Here is a 14,189-nt window from a genome sequence, read left to right as displayed (position 1 = left end):
GCTTGTTTTGCTTGAGTTGCCCTGTGGCGCTTATATCCTGGTCCTCTGTTCCCCATCATCTCTTTCTTTCTGAGGTACCTGTAACTGTACACACTGGTAGTCTCACATGTTCAAGAAGACTTTGAGTTTGAAGTCAGGTAGCCAAATTTAAGAATTCATATAAGAAGAATATCAATTAAGCAACCAATGAAAATTTTGTAGTTCTACACTTTATGTCAATGCTCTATCTCAAATTAATCCTATTTTTTGATTTACAGTTAGTATTCATATAGACGTTTATTTATTCTAATACTATTTGTAAAGAAACAAAACCCAGCACTTGAGAGGTAGAAGCAGACAGATCTCTATGAGTTCAAGGCCAGCCTAGTCTACAGAGTGAGTTCTAGGACAGTGAAGGCTACACAAAGAGAGTTGTCTCAAGAAATGACCTTTCATCCCTCTATTGTATCATTTCAATGCTTTTGTGAAGAGTGATATAAAAATGGGTCTACTTCTGATTGCTCTTTCCCACTAACCTAGTCATTTATGCTTTATGTCAACACAACATGTCCTGATTAGCTGGTGTTGACATGGTTTAAAGTCCTCAAACTTTGCTCTTTTTATTGAGGGTGCTAGTCTAAGTCCGCAGTACTTAGAAACACAGAACAGAAACCCGAGAATCAGCCTGTTACCTTCTAAAAGAAGTATTATGTAATTCTGACTTAGACTGCATTTAATACATACTCATTTACATAGCAATAACTTCTTAATAACACTCGTTCACATCCCTTATGTCTTTACTTTTAATAATTATATAATTTAAACTTACCTAGCAATTGTTTATTATTCTCTTATTTTTTTTATATTCGATCTTTTATGTAGTATTTCAACTATTATATACCTATGTTCAATAAGTAAATATAGTCTTAGGGGGAGGCCTAAATGTTTTTTGTTTGTTTTAGAGAGACAGGGTTTCTCTGTGTAGCCTTGGCTGTCCTGGAACTCACTGTGTAGACCAAGCCATCCTTGGAACTCACAGACCTGCCTGCCTTTGCCCCCCAAGTGCTAGGATTAAAGGCGTGCGCCACTGCCGCCTGGCTAGGAGGCCTAAATCTGTCACTGGTTGGTACTGAAACTAACTCATACTGGGTCGTGTCCAAGATATTAGACCAGTTTAAAATTGCGAGTTCATTTTTTATTGAACGTGATCTAGGGAAATTCTGATTGCTTAAACAGGGGGTGTATTATTTAAAAAAGGATATATAATTGCTTCTCCTGGAGGCAAAGGGCAAGTATGCTACTAAGTGGGGATTACCTCTTATTTCCAGTGTTTGTATCTCAGTGTAAAAAGTTTCAGGTGCAACCAGCTGTCCAAGGCTTAAAGCAACCAATGCATAAGTGTGGTCATAAAGCCTGCTGATGTAGGGGCTACAGAAATAGATTAGTGGTGAAGAGCACACTGGCTGCTCTCCCACAGGACCCAGGTTCAATTCCCAGTACCCACATGGCAGCTCACTGCCTGTAACTACAGTTCCAGGGGATCTGGAATCCTTACACAGATATACATGCAGGCAAAACACTAATGCACATAAAAATAAGTCTTCAAAACATGTTTAAAACCTGATGATGTTTAGGATTTGGTTTGTTTTATTTGTTCTTTTCAAGAACACAGAGAAAAACATATTTGGAGAGCTCTTCTTCTTCAGAGGAACTGTGTATCAAAATTCTGAGTTACGTTTTTTGGAATTTTCTAAGGTCTTTTTCAGTTGATGAGTGCGTTCCTCATATAATTAAGTTTAACATAATGACAGAAGTGGAGAATTTCACCGGGTTTTCAAATCATAATTTATTGTTAAAAGACAGTAGCTGAGAGGCAGGAGTGGTGGCACACTCCTGTAATCCTAGCACTCTGGGAGGCAGAGGCAGGCAGATCTCTGTGAGTTCAAGGCCAGCCTGGTCTACAAAGTGAGTCCACGACAGTCAAGGCTACACAGAGGAACCCTGTCTTGAAAAAAAAAAAAAAAAAAAAAGACGGTAGCTAAGATCTAGGCATAATAAACGTTTTAAATGGTGGTTCAATTTACGTTTTTTTTTTTTTTTTGTAACCTTTGTTTTGAAAATTATGATCCAATTTTTGAAGTGAGATGCTATATAAAATTTAATTACACCCTGTATAAAAGAGTGCTGTGAAAAAAAATTGCCTTGGCTTTGAAAGAACCTGATAAACAAAGTAGTTGTTTGGCAGTACTCATGTTCCCTTTGGTTTTCCCTTGAGGGAAAGAGACCAACTTCTAGGTCATGAAAAGAAAGATTACTAAGTGTTTGAATCACTAACTAAAAATTAGTTCATCTAGTTAATGTTTCTTTCTTAAAATATCAACACAGATGTTTGGCCTGCTATTAAATTCTATGCTTTTGTAATGGATAGTCTGAATGTCACATTAAACCCATTTATGCATGCTGTTTTAACAAGCAGAGACAAAATAAATCCCAAATTGTAATAAAGAACTCATTCAAACATGGACAGTACATGTAGGCCCACTTATAACCAGAGAGAATGCTTATATGATGGTAAATGATGGAGCATGATGAACAAAGGGACTATGGTGGTTTGACTAGCTTTGGCCCCACAGACTCAAGTGTTTGAATGTTTAGCCCATAGGGAGTGATACTCTTAAAGAGATGTGGTCTATTGGAGTAGGTGTGGTCTTGTTGGAAGTGTGTTATTGTGGAGTTGGGCTTTGAGGTCTTATATATGCTCAAGCCATGTCTAGTATCATACCAGTTTCTCCCCACTGCCTGCGGTTCGACATGTTGAAGTCAGAGTGCACATACTTAATCCCAGCACTCAGGAGGCAGAGCAGATGGATCTTCATGAGTTTGAGGCCAGCTTAGTCCACAAAGCGAGTCCAGGACAGCCAAGGCTACGCACAGAGAAACCCTGTCTCGAAAAACCAAAACCAAACAAATAAACATTAAAAGTAAATAAATAAGATGTAGAAGTCTTGGCTTCTCCAGCACCATGTCTGCTACACATTACTAGGCTTCCTGTCATGATGATATGGACTAAACCCCTAAAACTATAAGCCAGTCTCAATTAAATGCTGTCCTTTATAAGAGTTTCCTCAGTCACGGTGTCTCTGCACAGTAAGGAAACTGTAACTAGAGAGGCACTATGCTTCTGTGCATCTGAAATGCTCATTTATGTAAGTATGCAAGTAAGGTAGATTTGAAAGAAATAAAAATTATGATGGTACTTTTTACTTCCCAGAAAGATGAGTATTCACAGAAAAAAAATATTGTAGCCCAGCTTCCTATATGTCTGTAAATGATATAGTTAACCATATGTGTTAAGATTAAGTTTAGACAATACCTTAAAATATAATCTAAAATGTGAAACTTTAAGCTTTGAAACTTTAGTTGATATATATATATCATAGAAAATTCTAATAGAAAAAAACTTCCAATACAGTTTTTGTGCTTTAATGCCAGTTATTAGGAGGTTGGAAAACTGTCTAAGTTTAGGGCTTTTAAATATATTGATGTCAGTTCTACTTCTTTGTAATTTATGGATAGAAAAAAATTACTGTAACAAAGTAACAAAGAATATATGGGTTTTTGAAGGGAAAAGTCAGTACAGTTTATCCTTTTCATATGGGGGCACAAACTGTTTTTTTACAAAATAATTTTAATTATAAAGGATATGTTTTAACTTAATTTATATAATTTGGTTATATGTGAGATTCAAATAGTTTAAATTATAAGTCAAAAGTATTAGACTCTGTAACAGCAATGCCCACTACTAAGGACTTAGTGTATCTTTCCAGATTTGCAATCATCTATATGTACACATATATGCAATTACAAATAAAAAGGAACCACATCATATCTACTTTATGTAACTATTTGTCAACACTAAAATATAAATGTTCCATACCATTACATATGTAGATTGACATGTTTCTATTCAGAGTTGAACAGTCCTGCAAAGAGACCACTATTAAAAAAATCAATATACAAATGGTAACTATGTAGGGGTTCTGAAATACCACAAGGCCTCCTACATGCTGCGGGCTCTCTACCACTGACCTAGATCTTCATCCCTACAGCCCTCTCTTGATTTTGATTTTCATTGTAGCTTTACCACAAATTTTATCACCAAGTTAAGAATTTGCAGATACAATAGACTTTTGATTTTTTTATGTGAAGCCATACTGTAATTAAGCTGTTTTACACAAAATAATATGGTTAAGATTCAACCATATTATTATCTGTAGCTGCAATTTAATACTCAACAGAAAGAAAATATCACAATTGATATATCTCCATTTATCACTGATGTGTTTCATTTTTTATTATTATTTACTTTATTTTTAACTATATGTCTAGTAGGAGGATATGTGCACATGTGAGTATAGGTGCCCACAGAATACAGAAAAGGAAAACTGGATTCTCTTTAGCTGGAGTTACAGGCAGTTTAAGACATCTGATGTGAGTGCTGAGAACTGAACCCCAGTCCTCTTCATAAGTAGTGTGTGCTATTAACCACGAAGCCATATCTCCAGGCCCTGGCTTTTCTGTTTCATGCTGTAAGAGACATTTTTGTGCACATCTCTTGGTGTATATAAGCAAGAGTACATCTAATAGAACATCTGGGTCCTAGAATATGATTCATATTATTACTGGATAGCAATAAATTACCTTATTTCTTTTCTGATATATTATCTTACAAAATGTGTTCATTTTAAAATTTAAATCTTCACGCGAATATATATTGTATGCTAAGTATATGCCCCCAGATTATTCTATTTTCTCTTCATGCCCCTCCCCTTCCTATGAGAACTCTGTGTTCCTCTAGACAGTATCATTTCTAATTTCCTATTATATATACAGACATGAGTTTATCTATATAAAATCTAGGACCCACAAATGAGAGAAAACATATATTTGCCTTTATGAGAGTAGTCTAATGCTTAATAATGATTCCAAGTAATTGAAATCCTTTTCAGAAAGTTCTTTCATAGGCTGATACCTTAAAATGTTTTTCTCTACTTTCTCTTCTATAAGTTTCAAGTTAGAGACGGGGATCTAGTTTCATTCTTGTACATATGGATATCCATATTTCCAGCATCACTCATTGAAGAGGTAGCTTTTTTTCAATGTGCTTTATTGGTATCTTTGTGAAAAATCAGGTGGCTGTATCTGAGTTCAGATTTTGTTCTGCTGTCTTATCCCACTGATGTACATGTCTGTTTCTGTGCCAGTGCCATGACAGTTTTGTCACTATGGCTCTGCAAATAAAACTGTAAATCTAACGAGGTCTGATAATACCTCTAGTATTGGGTTTTCTCAGGATTGCCTTGGCTATCCAGGATCTTCTGTGCTTCCATATGAATTTTATGATCTTTGTTTCTATTTATGTGGAAAATGGGAGGGTTAGGAACATGGTGGTCTTTTCATCTTCTAGTGTCTTCAATTTCTTCAGTGTTTTCACTGTAGAAGTTTTTTACTTTCTTGATTAGTTTATTCTAAGGTATTTCACTTTTTTGTTTTTGTTTGTTTGTTTGTTTGTTTGTTTTTGAGACAGGGTTTCTCTGTGTAGCCTTGGCTGTCTGATTCTCTGAGTGCTGTGATCACATGTATGCACCACCGAGCCCAGCTGGTATTTCATTTTTTAAGGTAATTGCTTACAAACATTTCTTAAAATATTTACTAATTTACATATCAGCATTATAATTTACAAGTTATATAACCTTGTATATTTCTTCAATTAAAGGGATAAATATTTTAGATCACTTTTTTCTCTTTTTCTCATTTTCTTTTTCAAGAAAGGGTTTCTCTGTGTAGCCCTGACTGTCTTGGCTGTCCTTGAATTCACAGAGATCTGCTTGCCTCCCAAATGCTGGGATTAAAGGCGTGTGCCACCACTGCCTAGATTACCCTTTGATATACTTGTTAATCAGATAGTTTTCTTTACATCTTTTTTCCATTTAAAAATTAGGTTGTCTTAAAAAACTACAGATGTTGTTATGATTAGATACAAGTTTGTTGGCAACTATCTGCTTTGCATACATCTACACTGAGGTTTATAATCCCACTCTTTTGTTCCCCTTGCTAGGATAAGCATACTTAAGCCACTGATTTATTTCTCTATTTGACAGAAGTTGTAAATTTTAATGTAGTTAAATCTTTTAAGATGGGTACTATTGGTGACTTTTTTAAAATAAATCTTGTTCTAACCTATGTGGGATTAACATTGGTAAGTGTGAGGGTTTATACTTCTTATGTTGATTTTTTTTTCCTTTTAAATTTTTTCCAAACAGGGTCTCACTATGTCTGGCTGTCCTAGAACTCGCTTTATGTAGACCAGGCTGGTCTCAAACTCACAGAGATTGACCTGCCTCTGCCTCCTGAGTGCTGGGACTAAAGGAGTGTCCAGGCTATGCCTGGCACATGCTGATGGTGTGTATGTGTGGTAATTTACAGGTTCACCCACTGTTTACTAAGTTAATCATAATTTTGCCATTGTTCTAAAATGCCATTTTGCCATAAAGTACATTTCAACTTAAGTGTATATCTGTTTAGACTCTTTATTCTTTTCTATTGTTCAATGTAATTATCTAACCAATGTTATATTATCTAACTTGAGAGCTAACAAGGGAAGTGTCCATTACTTGTTCTTTTTCTTAATCTTATGAGGACAAGGTTGTAATGAGGACAAAGAGGATTTTTGATCTTTTACTTGGATTTTTGACAGGAACTATGTCATCTTTAGAGATTATTTTGAGAACTGTTATCATATACTGTATCTTCTCATTTATTTATAGCAAATATATCGTGTGGTTCTTGTTTCTACCATGACATACTTTACATCAAAATTTAAAGAGAACAGGATGGCAACCAACAAGGAACCTAGATTGTTTCTTCTAATTTGAATCTTCATTATTTTGTAGGAATGTTATTTCTGTAAGATCATATACCTATTTTGAACCCCATATGAAATTGGTTCTTATAATTCATTGGTTGTTAATCATTAATTGCTATTTGCTTCAAGAGCACAATTAAAAAATGACTAGGGAGTGATATGACTATGAAATTTGGTAATATGAGACTCTAGGCCTTAAGATATTGCTCATATTACAAAATCAATATAGTAACACAGTACTAGTCAAGAGAAAACAAGGAAAGAACAAAGAAGTGGGGATTTACATCAATTAATGAGCAAGTGATTCAATGGATATCATCTTTTCATTAGCTACAGCAGCCTCAAGACATTGATATTTCAGTAATTAACACATCTCTTGTAAAAAAAAAGTATTTATAAAAGAGGAATGATCCAAAATCACTCAAAATTACCTGTAAAGTACAATTCATCATCCTTATTATGTAGTCAAACTGTTGATGGTCCAATATTGCCCGGTTCTGCTGGACATGCAAACCCAGTTCATCAGTGAGACACTGTCTAGCTGCTTTTCCCTTAAGGGCCCTCAGAGCAGCAGGAAGGGTCTAGGAATAAGAGAATTCCAAGTGACCAGAAGTACCTTCAAGCAATCACACTGAAAATTCAAATACATCCCGCCAAAGGTTCAACAAAGTTACTATAACTGAATTCCTAGGGAACAGGTGATTCGCTGCTAAGACTAATTGTAAAATAGGCTTGTAATTATGTGTTTATTTGTATATTGTAATAAAGAGATTGTTTAATTTGGAAAACCTAAAATAGAACAAAGGTACAGATAAACATAAAGGAAAAAGTATCAGAGCAGAAGGGTGCAACACTACCAGAAACAGGTGTGAACCAGCATGCAAAGCCTACAATGACAGAATACTCATGTACTCAGAGGGGCTCAGGCAAGAGGGTCAGTAAAACTAGGTCAACCTAGACTACTACACAGTGAGACCTTGTCTCAAAAATCCCAAACCAAAATAAACCAATAATAAGAAATAAACAGCATGCAAAAGCTGAAGGGAAGAGAAATAACAGGAAACCTGCCACATTTCAACCCCCATATATATGATACATAACATAGAATATTAATATGTCACATATTATGTCATGCTATACCATATTATATTAACATATTATTAGTATATTATTATACTATTATACTAATTATTATTATATAGGAAAATAATTATATACTAATTATTAGTATATAGGAAAAATAGGTAGAAAAATGTTATTTTATTACCTTCTCAGTTTCCAAAGTTTTATTTTCAAATATGAATGAGATGCAGTTTCTAACAACTTCTAGTCTCTGTGCACTGTTGAAAACTGTTATCACTTTATCCATTATTGAAACTAGTGGAGGAATATAAAGAAAACACAAATAAATTAAAAACTACACAAATTATACACTGGTTAGTCTAAACCTTCAAATCCTGTGGACAAAAATAAAACAACAAATGGCATGCAACAAGAGAAAAAAAATACTGGCTTATTATAGAAATTACATTTTCTCTTTGGAGGATACAATTTAGTTCACATTTTATAACAATGAAGAGGTAAATTACTAGTATAACACTTGCAAATATATACATATCTCACAAATCAGCTTCAAGATAGACCCACAGTGCTCAGCTAGAGCTGAAATGGAAAACAGCTCCATAACCATGAGACTTTAACACAGCCCTCTCAATGGCTATGGAAGAAGAGACAGGTGTCAGTAAAGACTGGCCATGAACTGCCAACCAGAGAGCATGCATGGACTGACCTAGGCCCTCTACACATCTCTAACAGTTGTGTAGCGTGGTCTTCATGTGGGACTCCTAACATGAGTGGGAGCAGGGGCTGTCTCTGACCCTGTTGCCTGCCTTTGGGACCCTTTCCCCTACTGGGCTCCCTAATCTCGCTTCATTAAAAGAAGATGCTTGAGTCTTACTGCAACTTTGATGTGGCAAAGCTGTTGATATCCATGGGAGGCCTCCCCTTTTCTGAAGAGAAAGAGAGGGAGAGTGGATGGGTTTTTTTGGGTTGGGGGGAAGGATTAGGTAAAGAGAAGGGAGGGGAACTGCTGTCAGGATGTAAAATAAATTAATTAATAAATAAATTAATTTTAAAAAAAGAAAAAAAATCACAGCCCTGCTTTTTTTTTCTTGGTCCCATTGGAAGAGGAGAGTCTGGTCTCACAACAGTGGGCTATGAACCTACAAAACCAGAAAAGTTGAGGAAGCCTTTTATTGGTGGTCTGAGATTTGAAACCACAGATGCCAGCTTAAGAATGGGGCACACTTACAGACTGTGTGGTAATGAGAGATCCCTAGTCTTATGTTGAAGAGGGGAATGCTACAGTATATGCTCAGCCAGGGAAAGTTGATGGGTATATGGTGGAGCTCTTTCTAGAGATAGAGAGGATTCTGTCAAGTTTGGTGTCCATTTAACAATGAAGAAAAAAAATGGTGGTATTAAAGATACAGAAGAATATAATTTCAAAGAAGAACTTTTCTTCTTTGAAAAGTATGGCAAGATTGAAAGCACAGGGGTGATGGAAGACAGGCAGAGTGGGAAAAAAGAGGATTTGCTTTTGTAACTTTTGATGATCATAACACAGTTGATATAACTGTTGCAGAATTGGGAAGTGAGAAGGGCCCTTTCTAAAATAAAGAGATGTAGTTGGCTGAATCACAGAGATGTTGTGTAGGCAGATCTGGCAACTTCATGGGTCATAGAGAAAACTTTGGGAGTGGGGAATTAACTTTTGTGTGGTGAGGACTCTGGCTGAAGAGGAGGCTATGGTGGCAGCAGGGGTTTGTATGACAGTGGATAAAATGGATTTGGAGGTAGCAGTGGCAACTATGGTGATGGACCAGATTATGGTAGTAGAGAGGCCTATGGTGGTGATGGACCAGGATATGAAAGCCAAGGTGGTAGATATGGTGGTGGAGAAGGATATGATGGTTACAATGAAGGAGGAAATTCTGATGGAGGTAACTGTACTATACTGCCTTTGGAAATTATAGTAGATAACAGCAATCAAATTATGGACCCATGAAGGGCAGCAGTTTTGGTGGAAGATGCTCAGGCAGTCCTTATGGTGGTGGCTATGAATCTGGTGGTAGAAGTGGTGGATATGATCGCAGAAGGTTTTTTAAAAAAAAAAAAACAGCAGAAAAGGGCTACAGTCCTTAGCAGGAGAGAGAGGGAGGAGTTTTCAAAAAAGCTGAAAGTTGCAGGTTACTTTGAGACAGTTGTCCCAAATGCATTAGAAGAACTGTAAAAATTTACCACAGAAGGAACAATGATCCATAGTTTGGAAACAGCTTAAACAGAAAACCCTTCTTGTTCAGGACTGCGATGTAGTACCGATTAGATGTCCAATCCTGAGGTTTTTTAACTGTTGTAGCTTTGTCTTTTTTTTTTTTTCATTACATTGCTATATTGCATCAAAGGCAACAAACAAAAATCTGCTCAGCACCCTGGGGTTGGGAAGTGCCACACCCTTGTGTGACATCACCGATAGAGTATAATGTGGGGCAATTGCTACAGAGAAGAGTGTCAGTTCTTTAAAATCCATTATCACACCACCTCACTAGTCCATTCCGGGGAGTGCAATCAACAGAGCAGAAAACATAGCCACACAAGAAATTGTGCTTTGCTCTTCACATCAGCATTATTTATAAAATCCCCAGAGAAGAACCAACTCAAATGTCCACCAAATCATGAATGGATTATAAACGAAGGTCAAATGTATATACATTTTCCCCATACTGTTGAACATTATTCACCCAGAAAAAGCAAAGACATACTGACACACACTACCATAAAAACTTTGGAAGTATATTAAATGAGTAAGCCAGTCACAAAAGAACACATGGTATACAATTCCATTTATACAAATGCTCATATAGGCAAACCTATGAAGGAGGAAGGAGATTAGAGAAGGCAGTTCTAGAAGGAAGCAGGGAATCCATGATAATAGGTACAGAAGAACAATGGCTTGAGGAAATCTTAAGCTCAACAGTGAAAATGGCAGCGTTAACAGTGTTAAAAGTCACTGCACTGTATACATGTAGGAGAACCTTCAGAATGTGAACTATAACAAACTGTTTTAGATTTTATAGTGGGAGCGGCGAGACAGCCCTCACTTTTGTGAGAAGCGGCGTGGATGGAGAAGTTTCTGAGCATTGATAGCACCCTGATTCTAGTGTGTGTGCTCGTAAATTATATGCCTTTCTTTGCTGTGTCTTGTAGTTTAATGGAAGGACCTACACTTTTTTTTTCCTGTAATGTTTTTGAGATAGAATTTCATTTTGAGAGGTAGTTCTAGGTGGGTGTTATACTCCTTATGTAGCCCTGTCTGGCCTAGAACTTGGGTCAATCCTCCTGCCTTAGCTCCCTGTGTGCTATAGTTATAGGAATGTGTTAAGACTTTCATCTCATGAAAGATTTATTTTTAAAATGAGCAAACACACACACACACACACACACACACACAAATACATACCAACAGGTGGACCTGCTGGCACCACACATTTCTTTTCTATTCGTGTAGCAGGAGGTGCATTCTGGTTCTTAATAAGATTTTCTTCTATTAGTTCCTGAACCCGGGTTTCATTAATCTTCGGAAAAGGAAGTATATGAACTCTCAAGTGGGACCCTTCTGTTGGACGTGGAACTTTCTGGAATGCCATATGAGGGTTTGGATTCTCCTGCAACATCAGACACAAGTAAAATTATCCAAGTTAACCTATTTAATATAGCAGGAGAAAATTGGAAGAATACAAGAGCACAGAGGGACAAACTGAAGTCAGATAGGTGGATAAATATACATTCATATGCATGCCAAAGTATACAGAATGCCAGAATCTTCTTCCAGGATCTTCTTTTTTAAAATTTTTTTTTTACTTTTTAAACTTTTTTCAATTTTTAAAAATTCTTTATTAATTTATACTTTATTCACTTTGTATCCCCCTGTGGTTCCCTCCCTCCTCCTCCCATCCCAACCTCTCCCTTCCTCCCCCCTCTGCATGCATGCCCCTCCCCAAGTCCACTTTTCCTTCCTTCTGATCCTAGTCAATTAGGTCTCATCAGGAGTGGCTGCATTGTCTTCTTCTGTGGCCTGGTAATGCTGCTCTCCCCTCAGAGGGAGGTAATTAAAGAGCAGGCCAATTAGTTCATGTCAGAGACAGTCCCTGTTCCTATTACAGTGGAACCCACTTGGATACTGAACTGCCACGGGCTACATCTGTGCAGGGGTCTTGGGTTATCTCCATGCATGGGCCTTGGTTGGAGTATCAGTCTCAGGATACTGACCCCCGTGCTCAGATTTTTTGGTTCTGTTGCTCTCCTTGTGGAGTTCCTATCCTCTCCACATCTTACTGTTTCCCACTTCTTTCATAAGATTCCCTGCACTTTGCCCAAAGGTTGGCCATAAGTCTCAGCATCTGCACTGATAGTCTGCAGGGCAGAGCCTTTCAGAGTCCCTCTGTGTCAGGCTCCTGATTTGTTGTTCCCTCTGTTCTCCTTCTTCTGATGTCCATCCTCTTTGCCTTTCTGGATAGGAATTGAGCATTTTAGCAAGAGTCCTCCCTCTTGATTAGTTTCTTTAGGTGTACAGATTTTAGTAGGTTTATACTATATTATATGTCTATATGAGTGAGTATATACCGTGTGCGCCTTTCTGCTTCTGGGATAGCTCACTCAGAATGATCAACGGTCCTAAGATTTTACCTTACACCCATCAGAATGGCTAAGATCAACAACTCAAGTGACAACACATGCTGGAGAGGGTGTGGAGAGGGGAACCCTCCTCCACTGCTGGTAGGAATGTAAACTTGTACAACCACTCTGGAAATCAATCTGGCGCTTCCTCAGGCAACTAGGAATAGTGTTTCCTCAAGATCCAGCCATACCACTCCTAGGCATATACCCAAAAGAGGCTCAAGTACAAAATAAGGACATTTGCTCAACCACGTTTGTAGCAGCTTTATTTGTAATAGCCAGAAGCTGGAAACAATCCAGATGCCCCTCAACTGAAGAAGAATGGATACAGAAATTGTGGTATATCTACACAATGGAATATTACTCAGCAATAAAAAACAAGGAAATCATGAAATTTGCAGGTAAATGGTGGGACCTGGAAAAGATCTTCCAGGATCTTTCAGCAGCATCTGAGACAGTTGGCTGACTTCTTTTGTGAATATGTACCATGCTTAAATTTTAGATCTGGTTGCATCTTTTCACTTCTTAATTATGTGAATGTCTCAATGCTCAATCCTTGGGCTTCTACTCTATTAATATTTAAAGCCCTTGGAGGTCACTTCCAGTCTCTTATCTCTTAGTCATAAAGACATCAATGATTCAATATTCTTAATCTGAGTGTTCGCCCCAATTCTATAGTCCTCTATTTAACTATGAAACAAAGTATTTCCAGTAAGATTGAAAAATAACATCTTACATTCCCAGCAATGGTGGGAATGTAAACTGGTACAACCACTTTGGAAGTCAATCTGGTGCTTGCTCAGACAATTAGGAATAGTGCTTCCTCAAGATCCAGCTATACCACTCCTAGGCATATACCCAAAATTTGTCCAAGTACACAACAAGGACATTTGCTCAACCACGTTTGTAGCAGCTTTACTTGTAATAGCTAGAACCTGGAAACAACCCAGATGTCCCTCAATGGAGGAATGGATACAGAAATTGTGGTATTTTTACACAATGGAATACTACTCAGCAATCAAAAATGAGGAAATCATGAAATTTGCGGGCAAATGGTGGGACCTAGAAAAGATTATTCTGAGTGAGGTATCCCAGAAGGAGAAAGACAAACATGGTATATACTCACTCATATAGTCCTATAAGATATGATAAACATAATGAAATCTATACACTTAAAGAAGATAAACAAGAAAGAAGACCCAGGGTAAGATGATCAATCCTCACTTAGAAAGACAAATGGGATGTGTACTGGACATAGGAGAAACAAGTAACAGGACAGGAGCCTACTGCAGAGGGCCTCTGAAAGACTCTACCTAGCAGTGTATCAAAGCAGATACTAAGACTCATAACTAAGCCTTCGGCAGAGTACAGGGAATCATATGAAAGAAGGGGGAGTTAGTATGACGTGGAAAGGATAGGAACAACATAAGGACCATATATATCTGGGCACAGGGGTCTTTTCTGAAACTGACACTCCACCAAGGACCATGTATGGATATAACCTAGAACCTCTGCTCAGATGAAGCCCGTGGTAGCTCAGTAACTAATT

At 37.3% G+C, this 14,189-nt stretch overlaps 1 protein-coding gene across 2 annotated transcripts in view; it reads right to left on the bottom strand.

The window, feature by feature from the left end:
* The window catches only part of Sbf2 (SET binding factor 2), a 331,059-nt gene that overhangs the window by 127,569 nt on the left and 189,301 nt on the right, over window positions 1–14,189 (bottom strand). For both annotated transcript variants that reach the window (XM_060367046.1, XM_060367047.1), the window contains exons 14-16: window positions 11,424–11,628; window positions 8,172–8,281; window positions 7,336–7,485 (exon numbers count right to left, since the gene is read on the bottom strand). In XM_060367046.1, the coding sequence (XP_060223029.1) occupies window positions 7,336–7,485; window positions 8,172–8,281; window positions 11,424–11,628 (465 nt within the window). The remainder of the gene's footprint in view (window positions 1–7,335; window positions 7,486–8,171; window positions 8,282–11,423; window positions 11,629–14,189) is intronic.

Source organism: Meriones unguiculatus, chromosome 14 (genome assembly GCF_030254825.1).
Source record: "Meriones unguiculatus strain TT.TT164.6M chromosome 14, Bangor_MerUng_6.1, whole genome shotgun sequence".
Taxonomy (NCBI): Eukaryota; Metazoa; Chordata; class Mammalia; order Rodentia; family Muridae; genus Meriones; species Meriones unguiculatus.
This window is presented reverse-complemented; position numbering and strand designations above follow the sequence as displayed.